The 20,933-nt window shown below is 47.4% G+C and overlaps 1 protein-coding gene across 1 annotated transcript in view; it reads left to right on the plus strand.

Annotated features, from left to right (window-relative positions):
- PGAP6 (post-GPI attachment to proteins 6) overlaps nucleotides 1-20,933 on the plus strand; it is a 654,474-nt gene that overhangs the window by 444,542 nt on the left and 188,999 nt on the right. Inside the window, exon 10 of the mRNA XM_086941336.1 lies at nucleotides 7,571-7,749. Within this exon, the coding sequence (XP_086797462.1) occupies nucleotides 7,571-7,749 (179 nt within the window). The remainder of the gene's footprint in view (nucleotides 1-7,570; nucleotides 7,750-20,933) is intronic.

Consider the following 20,933-nt stretch of genomic DNA (forward strand, 5'->3'; position numbering starts at 1 on the left):
CCGTATCCCTAGCTTCGGTGGTTACCCTGGTTACCTGACGTCACGGCTAGCATGTGATGCCAAGCCACTCCCCCACCCGGAAACCGCCGGCTAACGCCCGCACACTCCTACAGCTACGGGGAGAGGAGGGCGGTATGTAGGCACAACGGCCTCTTCTTTCTCCTGATACAATAAGTTTAACGTTGCCGAGCATTGCTCTGGCACAACGGCCACGTCTTTTACCTGAATCAGTGAATTACGCCTTACCGAGCAGACGGCAGTCTACCGACTGCTGTTACTGCTTTACCACGCACCGTTGTTTCCGCATTGCATTTCAATGGTTTTTTTTCCGCCATTTATCCTCACAGTATATGCTTCAGGAGGAACATACCTGATCCTCACCCCCATGAAGCATAACCAACTCGTACTCCGAGTAAACTTTTACCTCCTTTCCTTGAAACCCTCCCGCCGCCACCTATTGCTGATGATGCTTTATTTATTATTTGGTTGACAATGCATGCTATACAAACGTTTGCACTAATCAGGGTGAACGTTGATAGCCACTTTCTAATCAGTTTGTAAGTGATATTTATAAGACATACTCACCTTCGCACGAATATTGATTAGCGTGTGAGTATGAATGACAGAATTAAGTCACAGGCGACTGCGCCTTTTTCCATAATCATCCATTCACACTTTCTGTATACTGGGGTCACACTGCCAGCTTGCGCTGGCATTTTTTGCCACTATATAGAATGCATCCCATGGGTATGATTCCTCCAGCATGTAGGGGAGAGCATGGAGAACCCTGTACACTGAGAAACTACACTACGTTACAGGCATGTAATTTGTTTGTCTGTTATTGTTTTCTTTTTCCACAGGTTTCTCTGTTTTTCCTCACCTATTAGGTTGTGAGGACACCAACTGCAAGTATACAGTTAGGTTTTAGGGACGGAGGGCTGGATACACCTTAGCGAGTGTATACCGCCCAGTTTCCGCTCCGTTGGTCCTGACGAAAACCTGGTACATTCCACCACAGGTTGAAACAAGTAGACCTTTATTTTCACATTCACATAGATACTGTCGGTCAATCTAGCCAACGGAAGTATCCCAGAACTGATTTTAACATTGTCCAGTAGCTTCAGAATAAATTTTTGTTTCCAGAAGGTATAATTGGCCAATTTTTAACCTCACTTTTTTTCACCACATTCACAAAAAAACAACCTGCTCCACTGTAGTCAGGTGTCGTAGCATACCCGGATGGCACTCGGCTGTCCGGGTGGGACCCCGATGATGAAGCATGTCACCAACTAGGTTGGTGAGTGAGGGGTCTTTTAACAAAATAATATTTCTCTTTTGTTATTTCTCCATCTCCCTACATCCCATTAGGACCATTGGTTTGGTCCAATGGTGATACTCCTTCCTTTGACCTTCGGTCCGTCGGAACTGGAATGGTGGTCATTCCCAGGGTCAAGAAAGCCAGGATGGGTGGCTGCTCATTTAGATTCCGGGCTGCGCAGCATTGGAATAAGCTCCCTGTGAATCTCAGGCTAGAGGGCTCTGAACAGAGTTTTAGAAGGATGCTGAAAACTCACCTGTTTTCGTGCAGCAGGTAGTGGCGTAAGGAGTAGCTTTGTCTACAGTCAACTCACCCAGCGCGGGGACACGCCGAGATGGTGGAACCATTGCGCTTTATAAATGCGTTGTTATGTTATGTTTATGTTATGTTTGTTTATATAGATTAGGGTCCAGGGGACCAGAAGTACCTCCCTCCACTTTGTGGAAAATCCCTTACTCTCTGTTTTTGTTATTGCACACGTTCATAGTACTGAGCCATAGTCAAAAGAGAAACGGGGGAAGATGTAGTCCATGAACTCTCGCTGGCTTTTAGGCGACTAGCTATTCCTGGCAACATGTTCTCGACAAATTTGTCAACGAACAGATGCTTGCCTGTGTCATCAGTCAGTGACTGCTGATTAAAGTCATGGAATGTCTCCTCAAAACGTGTAAAGAAATCAGAAAACTACTCATCTGCCTTTTGCTTACAGGACGCTAACATGGTCCAATCTATCTTTTTAGGCGGTATAAGGGTTTTCAATTTAGTTATTATAGCCTTTGGAAGGTCTAATATCTCTTGTTGCGGTTTCTGTGCAGGTTCCCTTTATGCATCTTTTCTTTCTATTTCTGTACAAATGTCTCCAAAAGCTGCACGAACATCTACTTTACGAATAGATCTCCACATATCAGGGGGTAAAATAAGCCCAAAAAACATGTCTATATTGGCAAAGTCATAGTGCAAGAACTAATAGCTCCTTCAACTTCTTCATAAAAAGCAGCCAGATTTTTCCGCGGGTCAGGCAAAGCAGCTGTAAGAGCCATAACATCTGACCTACTCCAAGGAGTATAAACCCAGTTGTAAACAAAATATTCCTTCGCATCAGCTGATTCTTTACTGTCATCCGTTCCCACACCCCTATGGGGCACATATAAAGGCGCAGCTTCAGGCATTGGTTTCCCATGAACCACATTATCCTTATCTGTTCCTGGGCCTACCTCCTGCGACACAGGGGTCTGAGTTGTTTGTTCAGGTGTAGCAGCTGCCTTTTTCCCCGCTCGCAAACGGATCGCATCATTTCGTAGTTTAACCATGCGTCTAATTAAATCGGCCACCTGGGAAGGCAGAAAAAAAAGTCACTTATTTGTTTATGATCACGTTTTATATCAGCAGGCTCTAATTCTGTTGAATGTTTCCTAAAAAGCGCAATTACTTCTCCAGTAAATGACTCTGTGAAATATAACTGCTCTGAATCCGGCCATTGCTGAACATCTGCTATTATGTCCAGGGCAGAAGTGTCACCACAAGCTGCTTTACGAGCAACAGATCTAAGGGAGGCCGTACGGTCAGCGGTCAAAATTGAACAAGTGTGTCGTTTAGGGTCTAACTCTGTCTCTTTCTGACCTGGGGAAGATTTATCATCATCAGAATCATCCTCGGGATAGGGGGAAAAGTATATGGTGGCGGAGATCGCTCTAATAGAATTGAATAATCCTGAGGTTGATTAAGTAGAGGATAGAGGGGGCGTCGGACAGGGTATTGGCCATTTACCTGTAAACAACGCTCCCTATCCTCTTTCTCTTTTAGTTCCTTCATTTCTTTATTGAACAGCATAAATATTTTTGTGCTGTTCTTTTTCTGCTAGTGCTTGTTCTCTCTTCACTCTTTCATGCGCTTCTTTCGTACACAGTCAAACCTATCTTGTCTACTTTTGCGCTTAAACACACACTGTTCCACTTACTGAATTTTTCTAATATCGAATGACCCATGTATTGGCCATCATAAATTAGGATCCTTCCTAGTATATTTATTCCAGAGTGCACTTTACATTATGGAATAAATACTGTGTTTAACATACATATCCCTATTTGGTGTCCCCTTGGGGGGAGCCGGCTGATTTTGTTCTAAATCCATATTGGTACCTCCAAGAAAGCAACACCTTCTTTCGGAGTGTGCTTGAAACAGGCATGCCAAAAATATTATAGTATATATATATTATAACAAAGTAGTACTGTTGTGTTTCGATTTAGATACCCGTACATAGTTTTCTCGAATCATGCCCTTATATAGGCACAACTCACATTGCCCTTATTTAGGCATAGTATCCCAGTCCTTATTTAGGCATCAGCCATGCTGTCCAAATACAGGCATGGTCACCTACATCCATCCATCCCACGTCACAACGAGATCTTAGACACCAGACCTGTAAGCCATTGGGACTTTCCCTTCTTGGATTATTGATTTCTCCAAGAACTCATTTATTATGCATGAACAACTATTCCTTAGGGGTTCATACATGACGTCTTCCTCTGCCCGACTTTACGTCAATGCTAGCATTCCTAGGCACCTTCCAGGTATAAATATACCTTCACTTACCATGGCAAACCATGGCTCGGCTACACAGCTCGATTTGGCTCGCCACGGCAAGTTCGGAAGGAATTCGAGTCCCCGCCTGACGCACTGACCAGACGCTGTCATCCTGCTCGCAGGGAATCCAGCTTCCAGTGTCCTGACTCCCTTTGCGGGGTGTTAGGGATTGAGATCCGAAAGAGATTCCCACCTCTCTCATTCTAAGGTATGGAGCAGACTAGAACCTAGAGGGACTCTTGGCATACAAACTATAGCATACCATAGTATAGAAAACAGCACCTACTTCTTACCTCGTACTACACTTAGGTTAGGTACACTGGGGAAGAACTATTAAGAAGCACCAGACGAGTATTCACATTTTAGCCTGTTATTTATGTATGTTTATATGACTATATGTCATCGATAAACGACCATGCTATTGCAGTATTATTTCTTCTTACTACTTACGTTGTACGTTTTATATTTCGCATACTGTCCTGCGATTGTAACAGCTCATATCTCTTGCACGAGAAATAAGACTGTTCAATAAATCCTTTTTATTGAAATGCCCGTCTATCTATTTCTTTGTAACTCTGAAGAAACTAAGCATGCACTGAGTGAAACTGTTATCTATTGTTTCACGATTCTGAGAACTGTTCTGATCATAAGGGAAACAAAGTTGTCATGTTTATGCTGGTGTCAGAAACTACTCCCTTCTTGTTTATTCGAGAAGTTTCTAGTGACCTCTGAGTTAGCTGGCACGCAAAGTAATTAAGTTTAATATATTCGATAGAGGCATACTGACCTCAGTCCTGTACAAAAACTATAGTGTATGTTATTCCAATGCGCAGAGCCTATAAGGGAAATAGGAACTACACTACAGTACTTAACGCAAATTGTACCGTTCAAGAATTCAAAAATTAGAGAAAAATCTCCTCATTGCCTGCCTATATAAATTGCCAATTTAGGTATACCCAAATCAAATTAGAATCTTTGGCCAAACAAATCAAGAAGTGTTGCATCAAACGACCTTACCAAACAAAAGTCTCCAACCTCCAACTGCCAAGTTCTGAATCGACCAAATGGTCACTGGAAGACGAACGCCAAAAGGGATCCCAGTCGGAGACCGGCACCACCTGGACTGTCAAATCGGGAAAATCTGAAAAGCACTAAGGCCTGCAAAGACAAGGGCCTCCTCATGCAGTGTACATCCTTAGCGAGATTCTAAACCTCCGTCAAGACCACTTCTTTGGGCATCCGAGCTGCCGATGAGCCCCACGTAACTGCCCCCAATTTGTGGGGTGAGCCTTTCAGGGGTTCACTGGTGCAGGAGTTCGTCCTTCTTTTAGCCCTGGTCCTTTAGACTGACAAAATAGAAATTGGCATGGAAGCTGTAATATTAAAGAAATAGTTTATTAGGACTCATGAGTGGAACTACATCGATACATAACCATCAGGCAATGTATGAGGCAGCACATGGAGTACAGAAACCATGGTGCTTATATACTGTGAAAGTTGGCAGAGTAAGCATGGAGGTTCAAAAAGAGGCAGTAAAGGGTACACACAAATAGCTACTCACACATATAAGGATACATGAAAATCACTTGGTCAACAGAGTGGGAGGAGTTACAGAACTGCTGACATCAGTTAAAATAGCCTGACAGTTAAATCTGTAATAGGTGCATTCTAGCAGCTATAGGCCTGTCTTAGAATGTGCTGTGCTCTGGCTCAGTGCTGAAAGAGTTAACTATAGATGATGACTCAGGCGTAATAGAGAAGCAGGCAACAGCGAAGACGGGAAAGCACATGGCTAACTAAAATGGATGCCACAAACAAAATGGCTTCAGCTCATGCGAACAGTGATCTCTGCCAAGTTTCCACAGTACTTTTAAGTTTTGCATGTCCTGGTAGTGAAAAACTCCCAAATTTGTCTTTCACTACTTTGAGGCCTAACCCTCGGATGCATTACATTTGGGAATTCCTTATTACACTTAATAAGCTGTAATTAGCAATTGGAAGGAGGTAGAGGTGTCTCGATTAGTATCTATGTAATTGAAATGATAAATGCTCTTTAATTGTAAATAAAAGATGCAATTTTTCTGCTCTTATCCCTGGCTGTGTGCCTGCAGCCTATCTCCAATACATATCTGGGGAGCGTGACAGCTGGGCTTTTTTTCTTCCCTCTAGACAGCCACATATGTAATGGGAGCTTAGGTGTTACTTGATGGGCCATCCATATCCTGATTGGCCATCCTGGGCAGAATGGAAGGGAGGAGCTAGACAGCCTCACACTGACACCTGAATTCGCTGTGTCCTGTCCCCACACAAAGGATTGCATAACCTCCTGTAATGAGTCTGGAGCCAGGGCAGAAAAGAGGACCCCTGTGCACTTCATTGACCCTTCTTTGAAGTCTGCACCACTTCAGAGGCACCACTGGGTATAAGAACTGGAGCTCAGACCTCGCCACTTCAGTACACTTTTGGACCTGTAGATACTCTGCCTGGAAGAAAGACTGCTGTGCTGCTGAAGGACTGCCACTCTGCTGGACTGCTGCTCTGGAACCAATGCTTTCTTGTTGTCCTGACCTACTGCCTGCTGCCCATCTTGGGTGGGTAGGACTGGACCCACATCACTTAAACCCAGAGCGACTCCAAGGGCTTACTGGCTTGCTTCCTGTTGCGAAGTCTCCGGTACATCAAAGACTTTCAACCATCATGCTCCAGCACCTAAACTCTGCTGTCTGTGAGTTTTGCCCTGCCAAGTGGTGCCAATTAAGTCCTGGGCCCTTTGTAGAGGTTATTATGTGCTGCTCCAGCAAAAATCAACATATCAACGCAGTTGTGCAGCTTTGAACCGGCGCATCTCCATCGACACCAACGCATCGCTGCTGCTGCCTGACGCATCACCGTTGCTGTGAGGATCGAGTGCATCGCATGGCCTATGCATGGTGCATCGCCTCCATCTCAGACGCATCTCTGACTTTGCACGCCTCTGAAGTAACACTTTACCTCGAACCTAAGAATTAAAGATGACTCATAGCCTCCTCTGCTTCTCATATTTTTCTTGACATACACAAGGTACTTTGCAGCGGTCTACGGCTGGTCCCTATACCTGACCCACCCTCCATTTTTGTCAGCCTGAATGTTTGGATTTAACCTGGTCTAGCACGACTAGATAGCCCTGGTTGATGCATAATGCTTCTAAACACTACATTTCAGTTTTATTCTTTTAATAATTCATGACTCCTGTTGTAGTTATTAGATTTTTGGTCTTTTTTTGTTCGTGTAAGTAAGCTCTATGTAACCCGGTGTGGTATCTTTTTGTATTGTGTTGTCACTGTTTTACTTTTTTCAGTGTTGCGCAAATACTTTACACATTGCGTCTCAAGTTAAGCCTTGCTGCACTGTGCCAAGCTGCCGGGGGGGGGGGGGGCGGGGGGGGGGGGGTGCACAGGTTAATTTAGGGTGTGTTTGTGACTTACCCTGACTAGAATTGTGGATCCTGCTTGGACAGGTTGTATACCTCTACTATCCAAAATCCCAATTTTTTGGGGGCAGAGAAAAGTGTTGCAGGCTCATCTATGTTTTGAAAGAGGGCACCATTCTTCAACATTTGTTTCTCGGTTAAATGTATTGGCTACAGTTCTAAACCTGGTTCAAGTAAATCTCCTTTTTCCCTCCTTTTAGGCTGGAGCGGGTGGAGCTGCACCGATGCCACCAATGCCATCTCCTTTCTTCGCCAGGTTTTTGCCACACTCCTGCTGACGCTTAGTAACCTGATGTTTCTTCCGGCCATTTTTGTTGCCATCAACCGCTACTTCTTTGTAGAGGCCTCAGTCTACACCTTCACCATGTTCTTCTCCACGGTATGTTACTTGCTTTCACACTGTTTAAGGGTCCAAGGGATTTCCAGTATACATTGTTGTTTACTATTTGCAGGGTGCACCACAAACCTGCTTTGAGGTTTATCACAGGCTAAAAATAAATTACTTGCTTGAATCTAGTGGCAAAGTGAGCAAGGGACCCACGTCCAGGCATACCCTGCCAACTTAGGGCGAACAGAGCAAACACAAAGAGATGATGGACCGAGTGCTGAAACTTTTCAGACACTCACCCCAGTCACGGATCAGGTTTGAATCCATCATCATTCTTTAGCTCACTTTGCAACCTTTGTTCAGACCCAGCTGTATGCAAATCAGTCTGAGCCTTTGCCTCATGGGACCAGTCCAGCACTAAGTTGGCAGGGTATGCCCAGACGTGGGTCCCTTGCTCACTTTTCCAATGGATTCAAGCTAGCCGGGCTGATGAGGGCTGTTAGCCCGAAACCGGTCCCAGGATGCTTGTTTCTGGTCCAGGGAAGACATGGCTTGGCAGTTCGGGCTGGACTGTTCCCATGAGGCACAGGGCAAAGACTGATTTGCATATAGCTGTGTCTGAACTGGGGTGGCGAAGTGAGCTAAAGTACTATGATGGATTCAACCCAGATCCGTGACTGGGGGTGAGTGTCTGAAAAGGAAATAAACACCAGAAATGATAGACACCAAGAAACGAAATGTAACAAACCAAGGGTGTATCTTGGCTGAGCGTGAGTCTACTGACTCCAAACTGCCAAACACAAACTCTATGCTAGAAGCTTCAGTCATTGAAGGATGACATAAGCTGAAAGTGCCCCATGGGTCGAGACCTAAAGACACTGTAGGAGACAGGCACTTGGAACCCGTGATCTGAAGTGCAGGAGAGAAAAAGAGCCTCTACAAAGGGAGGTTTCAAAACAGAAGCGAAAGCCTATGTCAGTTGAGGGCGATCAGTAGACACTCAACATCTAAAGGAAGAAGTAGTGCTTTGAGGTCGAAATGGAGGCCCTGATGAACAGGAAGAAGAGTTTGATGACTCCCTGAAGTCATACAAAATCCTTCTGAAAGCGTTGAGGTATTAGGTCTGTGAGAAAGTCCTCACCAAGCTAGAATCTCCTGCCTCACCTGTACCACAGGAAGAACTAGGGGGATGTCTTCAAATACAAAGAAGAGACAAAAGAGAGGGCCAAGTTGAGCAAGAATCCTTCCAGGGAGGAGACACTGCAGAAGAGTGCCAGGATCTCTACATCGACTCTCTTGTAGAGAGCGTCAATACCTTCCTATCGGGACTTTCACCCCCAAATGAAATTACTCTACATTGCTGTGATAAAGAGGGCATCTGACACATAACTTTAGAGGTCCATCTCATGTAGGAGATAGGTTGTGTTTCCTCCTGCAAATGCTCCTACCAGAAAAAAACTATTTCTACCCATGCTTTCCAGGCTTTTTGATCAAGCACAAAACGTCTTCAGGGAACCAGCTTCACACAGGCAGTGACGACAAGAAAGGAAGAGAAACACAGGCACTGTATCTGAGATCCACCTTGTGTCAACGGTAGTGTGGTTGCTGACTCTCTGATTGTGACCTCTGCACAAAAGTGACATGTTAGAAATTGTGTGACTGGTTGGCAGTGGTTTGCACCCTGCCCAAGCAGGAACCACAATCCTAGTCAGGGTAAGTCAGAAACCCACTTTAAATTAACCTGTGCCCACCCTCTGGTAGCTTGGGACACAGCAGTCAGGCTTACCTAAAGAGGCAATGTGAACATTATTTGTGCAACACATCAAACAGTAACAGAGTGAAAACTCCACATGAAGACTCCACGCCTGTTTAGAAAAAAAGAGAATTATATAAATGAAACAAGACCAAAACTGCAAAAATCCAATCAGTAGAAGTAGAAATATGAATTTGTAAATCTTAAATGCAAAAATAGTCCTTAGGAGCAGTCAGTGCTTGGAGAGTTAATTGGTCACACTCGACTGGGACAAAGTTGAAAGTTCAGGCTGACTGCGATGGACTGCAGCAGATACAGGACTCACGCAGGGCTTGCCGGGCAAAAACACCTTGATCCTGGTTGTAAACAACGAGATGCGTCACGGAACCACATGCCGTTAGGGTGATGCACCAGATTTCTCCATGCAACGGCAGGAATGCGTCGGTTCTGTGAGCAATGCACCAGTTCTGAGGTACAGCTGTTCCGAATGCAATGTGCCGGGTCTCTCCATGCTGTAGAGGCGATGCGTTGATCTTCTCTACGCAGTGGCGGACATGCGTGGGTCCCAATGCGGCGCTTCCAAGGCGGTGCATTGATGTGGTTCCCCCAACAGTGGCATTGCTTTGGTTCTGATCAGTTCAACAGTGATGATGCATAGTTTCTGGCAGAATGCAACACTTTGAGCTCACTTCCAAGGACTCAGGATTGGACTGGCACCACTTGGCAGAGCAGGACTTAAAGCAGATAGGGCCCAGGTGCTGTTTGCAAGTTGAATAGAGAAGTCTTTGTTGTCCCTGAGACTTCAGAAAATAGAAGGCAAGCCAACAAACCCTTGGAGATACTTAGGTTCTAGGGTGTAGAGATGCAGGTTTAGTCCTTTTCACTCCCAGGTAAGAGGGCAGCAGGCCAACATAACAAAGCAGTTCAGCAGAGTCGCAGTCTGTCTGTGTATTCAGAGATAGGCAGAAGGCACAAAATAGTTACAGTAAGAAATTGCCAACCTTTTTAAAAGTTATTCCAAAACTAAATGCCAATACTGCCACGTAATTTGACGTCACTTATTTCATACCATGCATATGAGCGAAACTGTATGCAAGAAGGAATTTTTATCTCAGAATCAATCAATTCAAATTTGCATTTTATTTGCACATTTCTTCTTTTTTGTATTTTTTCAAACCATTTTTTGTTTCAACGAGACTTTTTTGTGAAGCACATTACAAGTGAACAATACAAAAAATAAATATGTCACTACTTACTTATATACATCATTCATACAGAAAGACGTTGCAATCATACTATAAGCACATTCACACTACTAGCAATATAAAAGGGAATACATTTTTCATACAATTTATATTCAGTTCATGAGTAAGAAACCATAGATATATGTTTTTAGATATGAATCACTTTGGTCAAAAGATTTGTTTAGTTCTCTTATGGTTTCCACGTGAGAAACGTGATATAGAGGGGTCTTTGGTCAAAAGATTTGTTCAGTTCTCTTATGGTTTCCACGTGAGAAACGTGATATAGAGGGGTCTACGCGTTTCAAACTCCTTGGTTTTGGAGTTCTCGTCAGGACCAAGGTCTGTAAATGACAAAAAAGGAGGGGAACCTGTATTAATATGTGAACTATTTCTGCGTGAGCCGCCTTGGGTTCAACGCCCACTTCTCTGCTTCTTACCTCTCTAAGTGAAAAAAGATGTGCCTCATGTATTCATCATCTATCGCGGAGCGGGACCACCTATGTAACAAATATACACGTTTGTTGGTATGAATTTCTAATGACAACATTCCGTAGCAGGCATGCTCAACCTCATACTTACTTCTTGCGTGATATCTTTCTCCTTAGTTCTATAATGGGGAAAGGACAGGGAATCTGTCAGCGGCTTGTGTTTAAATTGAGCTTCAATTTCACATACGTATCGTAGCGTGTCTTACCGGTTAATTGGATGGTGAACGCCGGAATTTTATAGCTCTGTGATGGGTCGAGTTGGGGGTCACAGGGCGTCTGTGGGAGCCAAGAGCAATAATGTCTTAATATGTGTTTGCGCGTTGAAAACAAATCACAATATCCTTCATGCATCTTTTGGGTTACAAATGCACTTCGTGATGGGTCTTACCGGTTAATGCAGTGCTGCACGCCGAGATCTGTGACTGATCGGGCGGAGAGTCATGTGGCGTCTGTGGGGCCAAAAGCGAGAGTGTCTCAATGTTTGTTTGCGCATTAGGAGCAAGTTTAAGTGTCCCCACTGTAAGTTTGAAATCATACCTTCAATTTGCGGTGTGCTCCGTTATGGTCCCGTCTTCCGATCTAACAGTGAAGACACCCGATGGTATTTTTACTTCCTGGTTTGTGCGTCACGTGACTTACTCATGTATTATGGTCGCCATGTTTGTGTGGTCAAGTTACCAATGTCGAAAATAACGTTTGTGTCTGTCAAGCATTAACTTGATGTTACTTGAGGTTCTGGATGGTCATATGCCGATTTCGAATATTGATGGGAAGACCTGTTTGATAGTACGGTCGATTCGGTGGTGTCTCCGATGGGGGCCATCTTGGATAGGGGACCTATTCATCAGTTGTATCATGGGTGCCAATGTGTTCCTATAGTTTGAACATTTCAGATAATTCATTTAATCCATTGGTAGCCGTATTAAATCTGACAATCATTGATGCCTCTTTTTTGGACAATTTAGTGTCTATATCTCCTCCTCTAGGGTCTTGTTCCACCTTTGTCAATACAGTCCATCGAAAATCATTGTCCTCATGATTTTTTAATTGCCAGTGACTGACTAATGGGGCGTTGGGTACCTTCCGTTTTATCCTGGATTCGTGTTGTTGTATTCGGGAGCGTACCTCCTGATTGGTTTTCCCAATATATAGGAGGTTGCATGGGCATTTGATCCCATAAATCACATATTTTGTTTTGCGATTTGTAAATTGCTCATGTTTCCACGATATTCCATTGTGTTTGAACACTGATCCTTCTTCGGTCGATTCGCAACAATTACATCCACCACATTTATGGTGACCCATCACTGGGGGTAAGCCCATCATGCTTCTTAAATTGGTGGATGGTTTCGTTGGTAATGCAGCTCTCACCAATTTGTTGGCCAAATTTGATTCTTTTTTAAAGGCAAATAATGGGTTTTTTTTTTAGTTCTTCGCTCAAATTTTTGACCAAGTGCCAGTTGTTGTTTATAACCTTCTTTAGCATGTTTGAATTTGGGCAATAAGTAGTCACCAGGACTATTCGGTCCAGTTTCTTTTTTGGGTTTTTTTCCAGCAGATGTTCTCTTGGGGTCCACCATGCTCGTTTTTTGGAACAAATTCAGCCTCGTATACTCTAGAAACAAAATTCAATTTCTAGATGTGGAGATATACCCTTCGGATGAAGGAGATTTAAAAACTACCCTCCACAAAAAAGAAACAGATCGCAACAGACTGTTGCATTTCACCAGCAATCATCCCCGCAGCCTAAAAGAAAATTTACCCTATGGACAATATCTTAGGATCCGGAGAAATTGCCATGATAAACAAGAATATGAGAAACATGCTGAAAAACTGACAAACAATCTAATTACCGGGGGTACCCCAAAAAACGTTTACACCGTTCCAAAAAACGAGCATAAATGTGGTGGATGTAATTGTTGCGAATCGACCGAAGAAGGATCAGTGTTCAAACACAATGGAATATCGTGGAAACATGAGCAGTTTACAAATTGAAAAACAAAATATGTGAATTATGGGATCAAATGCCCATGCAACCTCCTATATATTGGGAAAACCAATCAGGAGGTACGCTCCCGAATACAACAACACAAATCCAGGATAAAACGGAAGGTACCCAACGCCCCATTAGTCAGTCACTGGCAATTAAAAAATCATGAGGACAATGATTTTCGATGGACTGTATTGATAAAGGTGGAACAAGACCCTAGAGGAGGAGATATAGACACTAAATTGTCCAAAAAAGAGGCATCAATGATTGTCAGATTTAATACGGCTACCAATGGATTAAATGAATTAACTGAAATGTTCAAAGAACACATTGGCACCCATGATACAACTGATGAATAGGTCCCCTATCCAAGATGGCCCCCATCGGAGACACCACCGGATCGACCGTACAATCAAACACGTCTTCCCATCAATATTCGAAATCGACATATGACCATCCAGAACCTCAAGTAACATCAAGTTAATGCTTCACAGACACAAACGTTATTTTCGACATTGGTAACTTGACCACACAAACATGGCGACCATAATACATGAGTAAGTCACGTGACGCACAAACCAGGAAGTAAAAACACCATCGGGTGTCTTCACTGTTAGATCGGAAGACGGGACCCTAACGGAGCACACCGCGAATTGAAGGTATGATTTCAAACTTACAGTGGGGACACTTAAACTTGCTCCTAATGCGCAAACAAACATTGAGACACTCTCGCTTTTGGCCCCACAGACGCCACATGAATCTCCGCCCGATCAGTCACAGATCTCGGCGTGCAGCACTGCATTAACCGATAAGACCCGTCACGAAGTGCATTTGTAACCCAAAAGATGCATGAAGGATATTGTGATTTGTTTTCAACGCGCAAACACATATTAAGACATTATTGCTCTTGGCTCCCACAGACGCCCTGTGACCCCCAACTCGACCCATCACAGAGCTATAAAATTCCGGCGTTCACCTTCCAATTAACCGGTAAGACACGCTACGATACGTATGTGAAATTGAAGCTCAATTTAAACACAAGCCGCTGACAGATTCCCTGTCCTTTCCCCATTATAGAACTAAGGAGAAAGATATCACGCAAGAAGTAAGTATGAGGTTGAGCATGCCTGCTACGGAATGTTGTCATTAGAAATTCATACCAACAAACGTGTATATTTGTTACATAGGTGGTCCCGCTCTGCGATAGATGATGAATACATGAGGCACATCTTTTTTCACCTAGAGAGGTAAGAAGCAGAGAAGTGGGCGTTGAACCCAAGGCGGCTCACGCAGAAATAGTTCACATATTAATACAGGTTCCCCTCCTTTTTTGTCATTTACAGCCCTTGGTCCTGACGAGAACTCGAAAACCAAGGAGTTTGAAACGCGTAGACCCCTCTATATCACGTTTCTCACGTGGAAACCATAAGAGAACTGAACAAATCTTTTGACCAAAGTGATTCATATCTAAAAACATATATCTATGGTTCCTTACTCATGAACTGTATATAAATTGTATGAAAAATGTATTCCCTTTTATATTGCTAGTAGTGTGAATGTGCTTATAGTATGATTGCAATGTCTTTCTGTATGAATGATGTATATAAGTAAGTAGTGACATGTTTATTTTTTGTATTGTTCACTTCTAATGTGCTTCACAAAAAAGTCTTGTTGAAACAAAAAATGGTTTGAAAAAATACAAAAAAGAAGAAATGTGCAAATAAAATGCAAATTTGAATTGATTGATTCTGAGATAAAAATTCCTTCTTGCATACAGTTTCGCTCATATGCATGGTATGAAATAAGTGACGTCAAATTACGTGGCAGTATTGGCATTTAGTTTTGGAATAGTAGTTAAGGCAGGGTTTGGCCTTACTGCCTGGGAACCCATACCCAGTTTGGATTAACAACCTTTTTAAAAGTGGCATTTTCATAGTTGCAATTTAAAATCCAACTTTGCTATAAATTGTGTTTTTAGGTTTAAAGCATTTTTATTAAAACAAAAGAAACATGGGGAAGGGAAGTAGAGGTCAAGGTTACATACAGTACAATAAAGGAAAAAGAGATACGTTGCAGCAATTCTGGTCGGAAGGGGGGAGGTCGGTGGTCTAGGAGGGGAAGGAGAGGCATCAGCTGTAAGGCGTTAAAGTAATGTGCATAGCCCTCCCATATTCCCCGACCCCCCAGCCAGAGCTAAGAGCAAGTAACTTACTGCAACACAGCAATGCACAACGCAGTCCCTCCAAACCCCCCGCCCCCAGAAAAGGAAAAAAGAAGAAAACAATACCCCAACATTCCCGTCCAATAGCCCTTAGTAGAAGCATCTGCCCCAAACAGCCTACCCCCAACCCCAAATCCCCCCAGCCCCATCCCGCCTAATCTGCCGGGGCCGCCGGTGGCGTCAGCCTAAGAAGGCGCAGGTACCTCGGACATGTGAGCTCACGGAATTCTGTGGACAGCAGTGCCAGGAAGGGGTGCCAGAGCTCCTCAAACTGATCTACATTTCCAGCCACTGTAAGCGACATCTTCTCCATACCCAGAACCTGCCAGAGTCTATGTAGCCAACCAGTGATGGAGGGGGCAGTGGAGGTGCGCCAGTGAATAAGGATATTTTGGACCGCTGAGCCTAGCGCAATAGCAATCTGCCTACCCCTGCGGGACTTCAGTGGGTACATCAAATCGTTGGGCAGGCCTAGCAAGACATACGCCGGGAAGCGCGGCAACTCAATTTCAAAGTGTCTATCCACTTCATCCAAGACCTCTTTCCAGTAGGCAGTCAGTACCGGGCAATCCCACAGAATGTGCGATAGAGTACCCTCCTGTCCGCAGCCCCGCCAACAGCCCTTGTCAGTGAGTTTGTGCATCTCATAGAGCCTCTCCGGGGTGTAGTACCAGTAGGTGGAAACCTTAGTAAAGGTCTCCGTCAGCCCAGTGTGGTATGCAGAGTGCCTCGCCCGATATGCGATCCTGTCCCACTCCTTGTGACTCAGGGTCCTGCCCAACTCTCTGTGCCAGCGCTCCCTCCCTGGATTATGGAAATGAAACGTCGGGCGTTGGAGAAACTTATATAGGTCGGAAATAAGCTTGGCCTCCGAGGTCCGGGTCACTAGCCAGCGCTCGTAAGGAGTGATCTGACGGGCTGCTACGTCGCGCACCTGGGGCTGGAGAGCCCAGTGGCGGACCTGCATGTAGCGCAATCTTTCTACTTCCGTCAGGCCAAACTCCTGTCGAAGTTGCTGGAAAGGAAGCACCCCCTCCGGTCCGTAAATCTGAAAAAGTGCCCGGCAACCCGCGCTCACCCAGTGGGAAAAAGCTCCCGGCTCCAAGCCCGGAGTAAAGTCCGGGTTACCAACTATGGGTGTAAACGGTGATGGGAAGGTAGTCAGCTCGCGGAGCTCGCAAACCGCATCCCAGACTCGCAGGGGAACCCGGGTAACAAAGGAGGCGTAGAGGTTAGCCGGGCGATGTGCACGCCGCAAGAATGGAACCTCCTGAAGGGTACGTCCCGCTACCGCCTGATCCTGAAAAAGCCAGTGCTTGTCAGATTCCCACCTGCTCCATTCCACCAAATATCGAAGTTGCGCCGCCTGAAAATACTTCCGGAGATCCGGGATGCCAAGGCCCCCCGCCTCCGGAGCAAGCGTAGAGAGAACTCTCTTCATCCGAGGCCTGCGGCCCTGCCACACGAAGCGTGAGATGTCGGCCTGAGCTTGCTGTATCCAGCCCACAGGGGGCTGGAGAGGTAGGGCGCGAAAAAGGTACAAAATCTGAGGCAGCACCGTCATCTTCACCGCCGCGATACGGCCCAGCCATGAGAGCAGGCCCTTGTTCCATCGACCGAGTTCCTCCTTAATCTTCTTACCAAGGGAAGAGTAATTTGCTTTAACCATGTCAGGCAGCGAAGGCGCCAGCAGGATCCCTAGGTATGGCACCGTGGAAGAGGACCACTGCATGGGGAAGAGACGCTGAAGGTCTCTCCTGGTGTCCGCGGCAAGCGACACGTCCAGGGCAGCCGATTTAGCCATATTCATCTTGAAGCCGGCCACGCGTGCAAAGGCATCCAGTTCCTGGACGCAAGCAGGGAGTGACCTCCTGGGGTCATCCAGGGTCAACGGGACATCGTCCGCATAAAGGCTAACGGTATGGGTATATTGACCCATCTTTACCCCCATAACGTCCGGATTATCGCGTACCCTCTGGGCAAACGGCTCCATGTAGAGGGCGAACAGAAGCGGTGAGAGGGGACAGCCCTGTCTCGTACCGCGCTCAATGTCAAAACTACTAGAGCTGTGCCCATTGACCCGCACCGATGCTGATGGTCTTTTATAGCAATTGAAGATCATGGTGCGGAACTTCTCGCCGATTCCCAGTTTCCCGAGAACCAGCTCAAGGTACGGCCAATGAACCCTATCAAAGGCCTTCTCCGCGTCGACCGACAGTAACATCCGCTCCCCCGGGACGCGCGAGGCCTTTTCCAATATGTGTGTCACCCTCTTGGTGTTGTCAACTGTCTGTCTCCCGGGTACAAAGCCAGCCTGGTCCGGCTCCACCAGACCCGGTAGATGCAGTCCAAGTCTGGCCGCTAGGATCCCTGTGTAGAGCTTAAGGTCAACATTCAGAAGCGAAATAGGCCTATAAGAGCCACACAGGGTCCGGTCCTTCCCGGGCTTCGGGATAACCGACACAGTCGCGGAAAGAAGGTCCGGTGGGATAGCCCCCGGTTCGGAGAAGGAGTTGAAAAGGCAAGCCAAGATAGGCGCCACTGTGGAGCAGAAGGTCTTATAAAACAAGGCCGTGTAGCCATCCGGGCCCGGGGCTTTACCGTGTTTCAATCGTGCTATGGCGGAGATGACCTCCTCCACATGGATGTCCCGCTCTAGGTGATCCGCTTGGGCGGGCTCTAGTACCGGGAGGGTCACCGACTCCAAATAATCCTCGGCGTCCCTCAGCGAGGAGGGTTCCGCGGCATATAACGCCTCATAGAAGCTACGAAAGGAGTCCGCCACCTCCGCGTCACCGGAAACAGAAACCCCGTCTGCACCCACTAGCTCCTTCACCACATTGCGTTGCTGCGCAGCCCTGAGCCGGTGGGCCAGGAGCTTACCGCATCTGTCCCCGCCCGTGTAAAAGGCGTGCTTCAGACGCAACGCCGCATATTCCGCTCGATCTAGGTCCAGCGCAGAGAGAAGTTTCCTCGCTGCTTTCAGCTGCCTCCAGACTCGAGGAGCCCCCGTGCGGCGGTGAACCTGCTCAAGTTCCCTGACCTGCGCAGTCAGTTCGTCCCTCTTACATTGTCGCTCCCTGTTCTCGGCTGAGGAGATAGAGATAAATTCCCCCCGCAGGACCGCTTTCAAGGCCGCCCACTGCGTCGCCTGAGACGTGTCGGAGTTGCCATTGTGGACCAAATAGTCCCGAATGACCTCCTCCACCCGCTTCACGACCGACTTCTTATGTAGAAGAGTATCCCGAAGCCGCCACAACCCTCTGGAGGGGGGTGTCGCCGGCCATGCAAAGACGCCGGAAACCGGCGCATGATCGGACAGGGACAAGACCCCGATGTCCGCCGCCGTGGCGGCCGTGCGCAGCGGTCCACTCACCAGTAGGTAGTCCAACCGCGAATAAGTGCGGTGCGCGTGGGAGAAATAGGAATAGTCCCTATCGGTGGGGTGCATGGCGCGCCAGAGGTCATGCAGGTCCAGCTCCGCAATCCGGTCCTGCACCACGCGAGAAAGCTCCCCCGTCTGTGGGGAGCGCTGGGCAGATCTATCCATAGCCGAGTTGAAGACAATGTTCAGGTCTCCCCCCAAGACAACATGGCGATCGGGCGAGGCAGTGACGTCCACCAACACTGATTCCAGGAAACGATCCTGGTGATCATTCGGGCTGTAAACGGAGCCAACCGTGAAGGCAATACCCCCAAGCCGCATGCGATACGCTAGGAGCCTCCCCTTTTGTTCGGTATATTTGTACAACACCTCGCCCCTGAAAGAGCTAGCCAAAAGAATGGCTACGCCTGCAGTCTTGGTCGACGCCGAAGAGAAGAATTGGGTGGGAAACTTGGCAGAGCGCAGCCTATGACAATCTTTGGGTAGCAGATGAGTTTCCTGCAAAAGGCATATGTCCGCTTGCGTCCCTTCTAGCAGGGATAGGATCGCTCTGCGCTTCACGGGATTATTCAGACCCTTAACATTAAGGGTCACCACTTTCAAGGACGGCATCTCCCCCAGGGAATCGAAGCGCTATGCAGTAGGCAAGGGATCAGCGAAGGGGGCGCGCGGGGCAGGCGCGCAGGGAAGGCCAGGACCGGCCTCACGTGTGCTTGGGCATTATCGGACGGGACCCCACCAACAACAAAACAACTCTTACGCCCTCCCAGAACCAACCCATGGCAACTAGCTAAAACCACAAACAAAGAAAAACACCCCATTGTCTCAGTCCAGCCCGGACGGGCAAGTCTGTAGAAAACAATCCAGTGGACGTTCAGCCACTCACCTCCAACCGTTCCCCCCCAACCCCCAGCCCCAACCCAGCATCGTAAAAGCTAAGCATCTCTCCCCCCGGAGTGAAATCAGGCCGTCATGGCCACGCCGTTGGATTCAGGCAAGTTCCTGGCCGCTGTTCTCAGGGCCTCCTCCATATCCGCCCTGATGGTAGGGGAATCAGGGCGACTCGCAGTCGCTGACGATCTTCTCCTCGCCGATCTCCGCCGACTCCGTCTCTCCGAGCGCCTCCATGTGGGCGTCGCTCCGTCTTCCTCCGTGGCCGTGAGTCCCAACATCCCACAGATGTCTTGGAGGGAGCGCAGCTGGTGCAACACTCCGTTCCATCGAAAGATGAGACGGAAGGGGTGACCCCAGGAGTAGGGCGTCTCATGCTCCCGCAGAAAGTCTGTAGCAATCCGGAACCCCCTGCGCTTCTGCAGCGTGATGGCGGACAGGTCCTGATAGAGCGCCACAGGCCGCTCTCTGAAAGTGAGGGGTTGCTTCCTGCGGGCCTCCGCCATGATGCGCTCCTTCAAGGGGAAATCAGGCAGGAACGCCAGAATGTCCGGTGGGGGTGCTGAAGACTGGCGCTGTCGGCCCACTCTGTGCGCTCTGTCTATGCGGATCGGGAATTCTGCGTCCTCTCCCAAATTCTCTCGGAACAAGTCCTGTAGATAGGCCACCAGATCCGTCCCCTCGTCCGCGGATGGGACACCCCGTACCCGGATGTTGTTCCGTCTGGACCTGTTCTCGAGGTCCTCAGAGTGGGCCTGGAGCTCGACGCACTGCTCTCGGAGACGGAGAACGTCCTGCTGGAGATGGACTATCTCCTCGTCACGGCGCTGGGCCGCCGTTTCCACCTTGTCAACACGCTCGCCGAGGCCCTCCACCTCCTTGCGCACTTCTCGCACCTCGCTGGCCACTTCTCTCTTTAGGGTCTGGAAGTCGTCCTTGAGGGAGCTAAACAGGTCCTCCATAAAGGACCTCGTGACCGGTGGTTCTCCTCCAGTTCGTCTGCCGAGGCCCGGGAGGACCCCGGCGACGGCTGCGTCCTGTCCCGCAGCTGCTGGGCCCTGCTGAGCATGTCTGGCAGAGTGCGATCACCCCTTCTCGAGCCTCCTCTCCCAGTCATCGTGGCCACTGCAGTGGGCAAGGTTCAGGGCCGGCCTCTGTATATGCGTTCAGTCGCCTGCGGGCACCAGATGTGAGACCCCGCCGAGGACAAGGGTGCTGCGTCACAAGCGACAAAATGGCGGCTCAGGCCGGGGCGAGACACTC

This window comes from Lissotriton vulgaris, chromosome 10 (genome assembly GCF_964263255.1).
Source record: "Lissotriton vulgaris chromosome 10, aLisVul1.2, whole genome shotgun sequence".
NCBI classification, from domain to species: Eukaryota; Metazoa; Chordata; class Amphibia; order Caudata; family Salamandridae; genus Lissotriton; species Lissotriton vulgaris.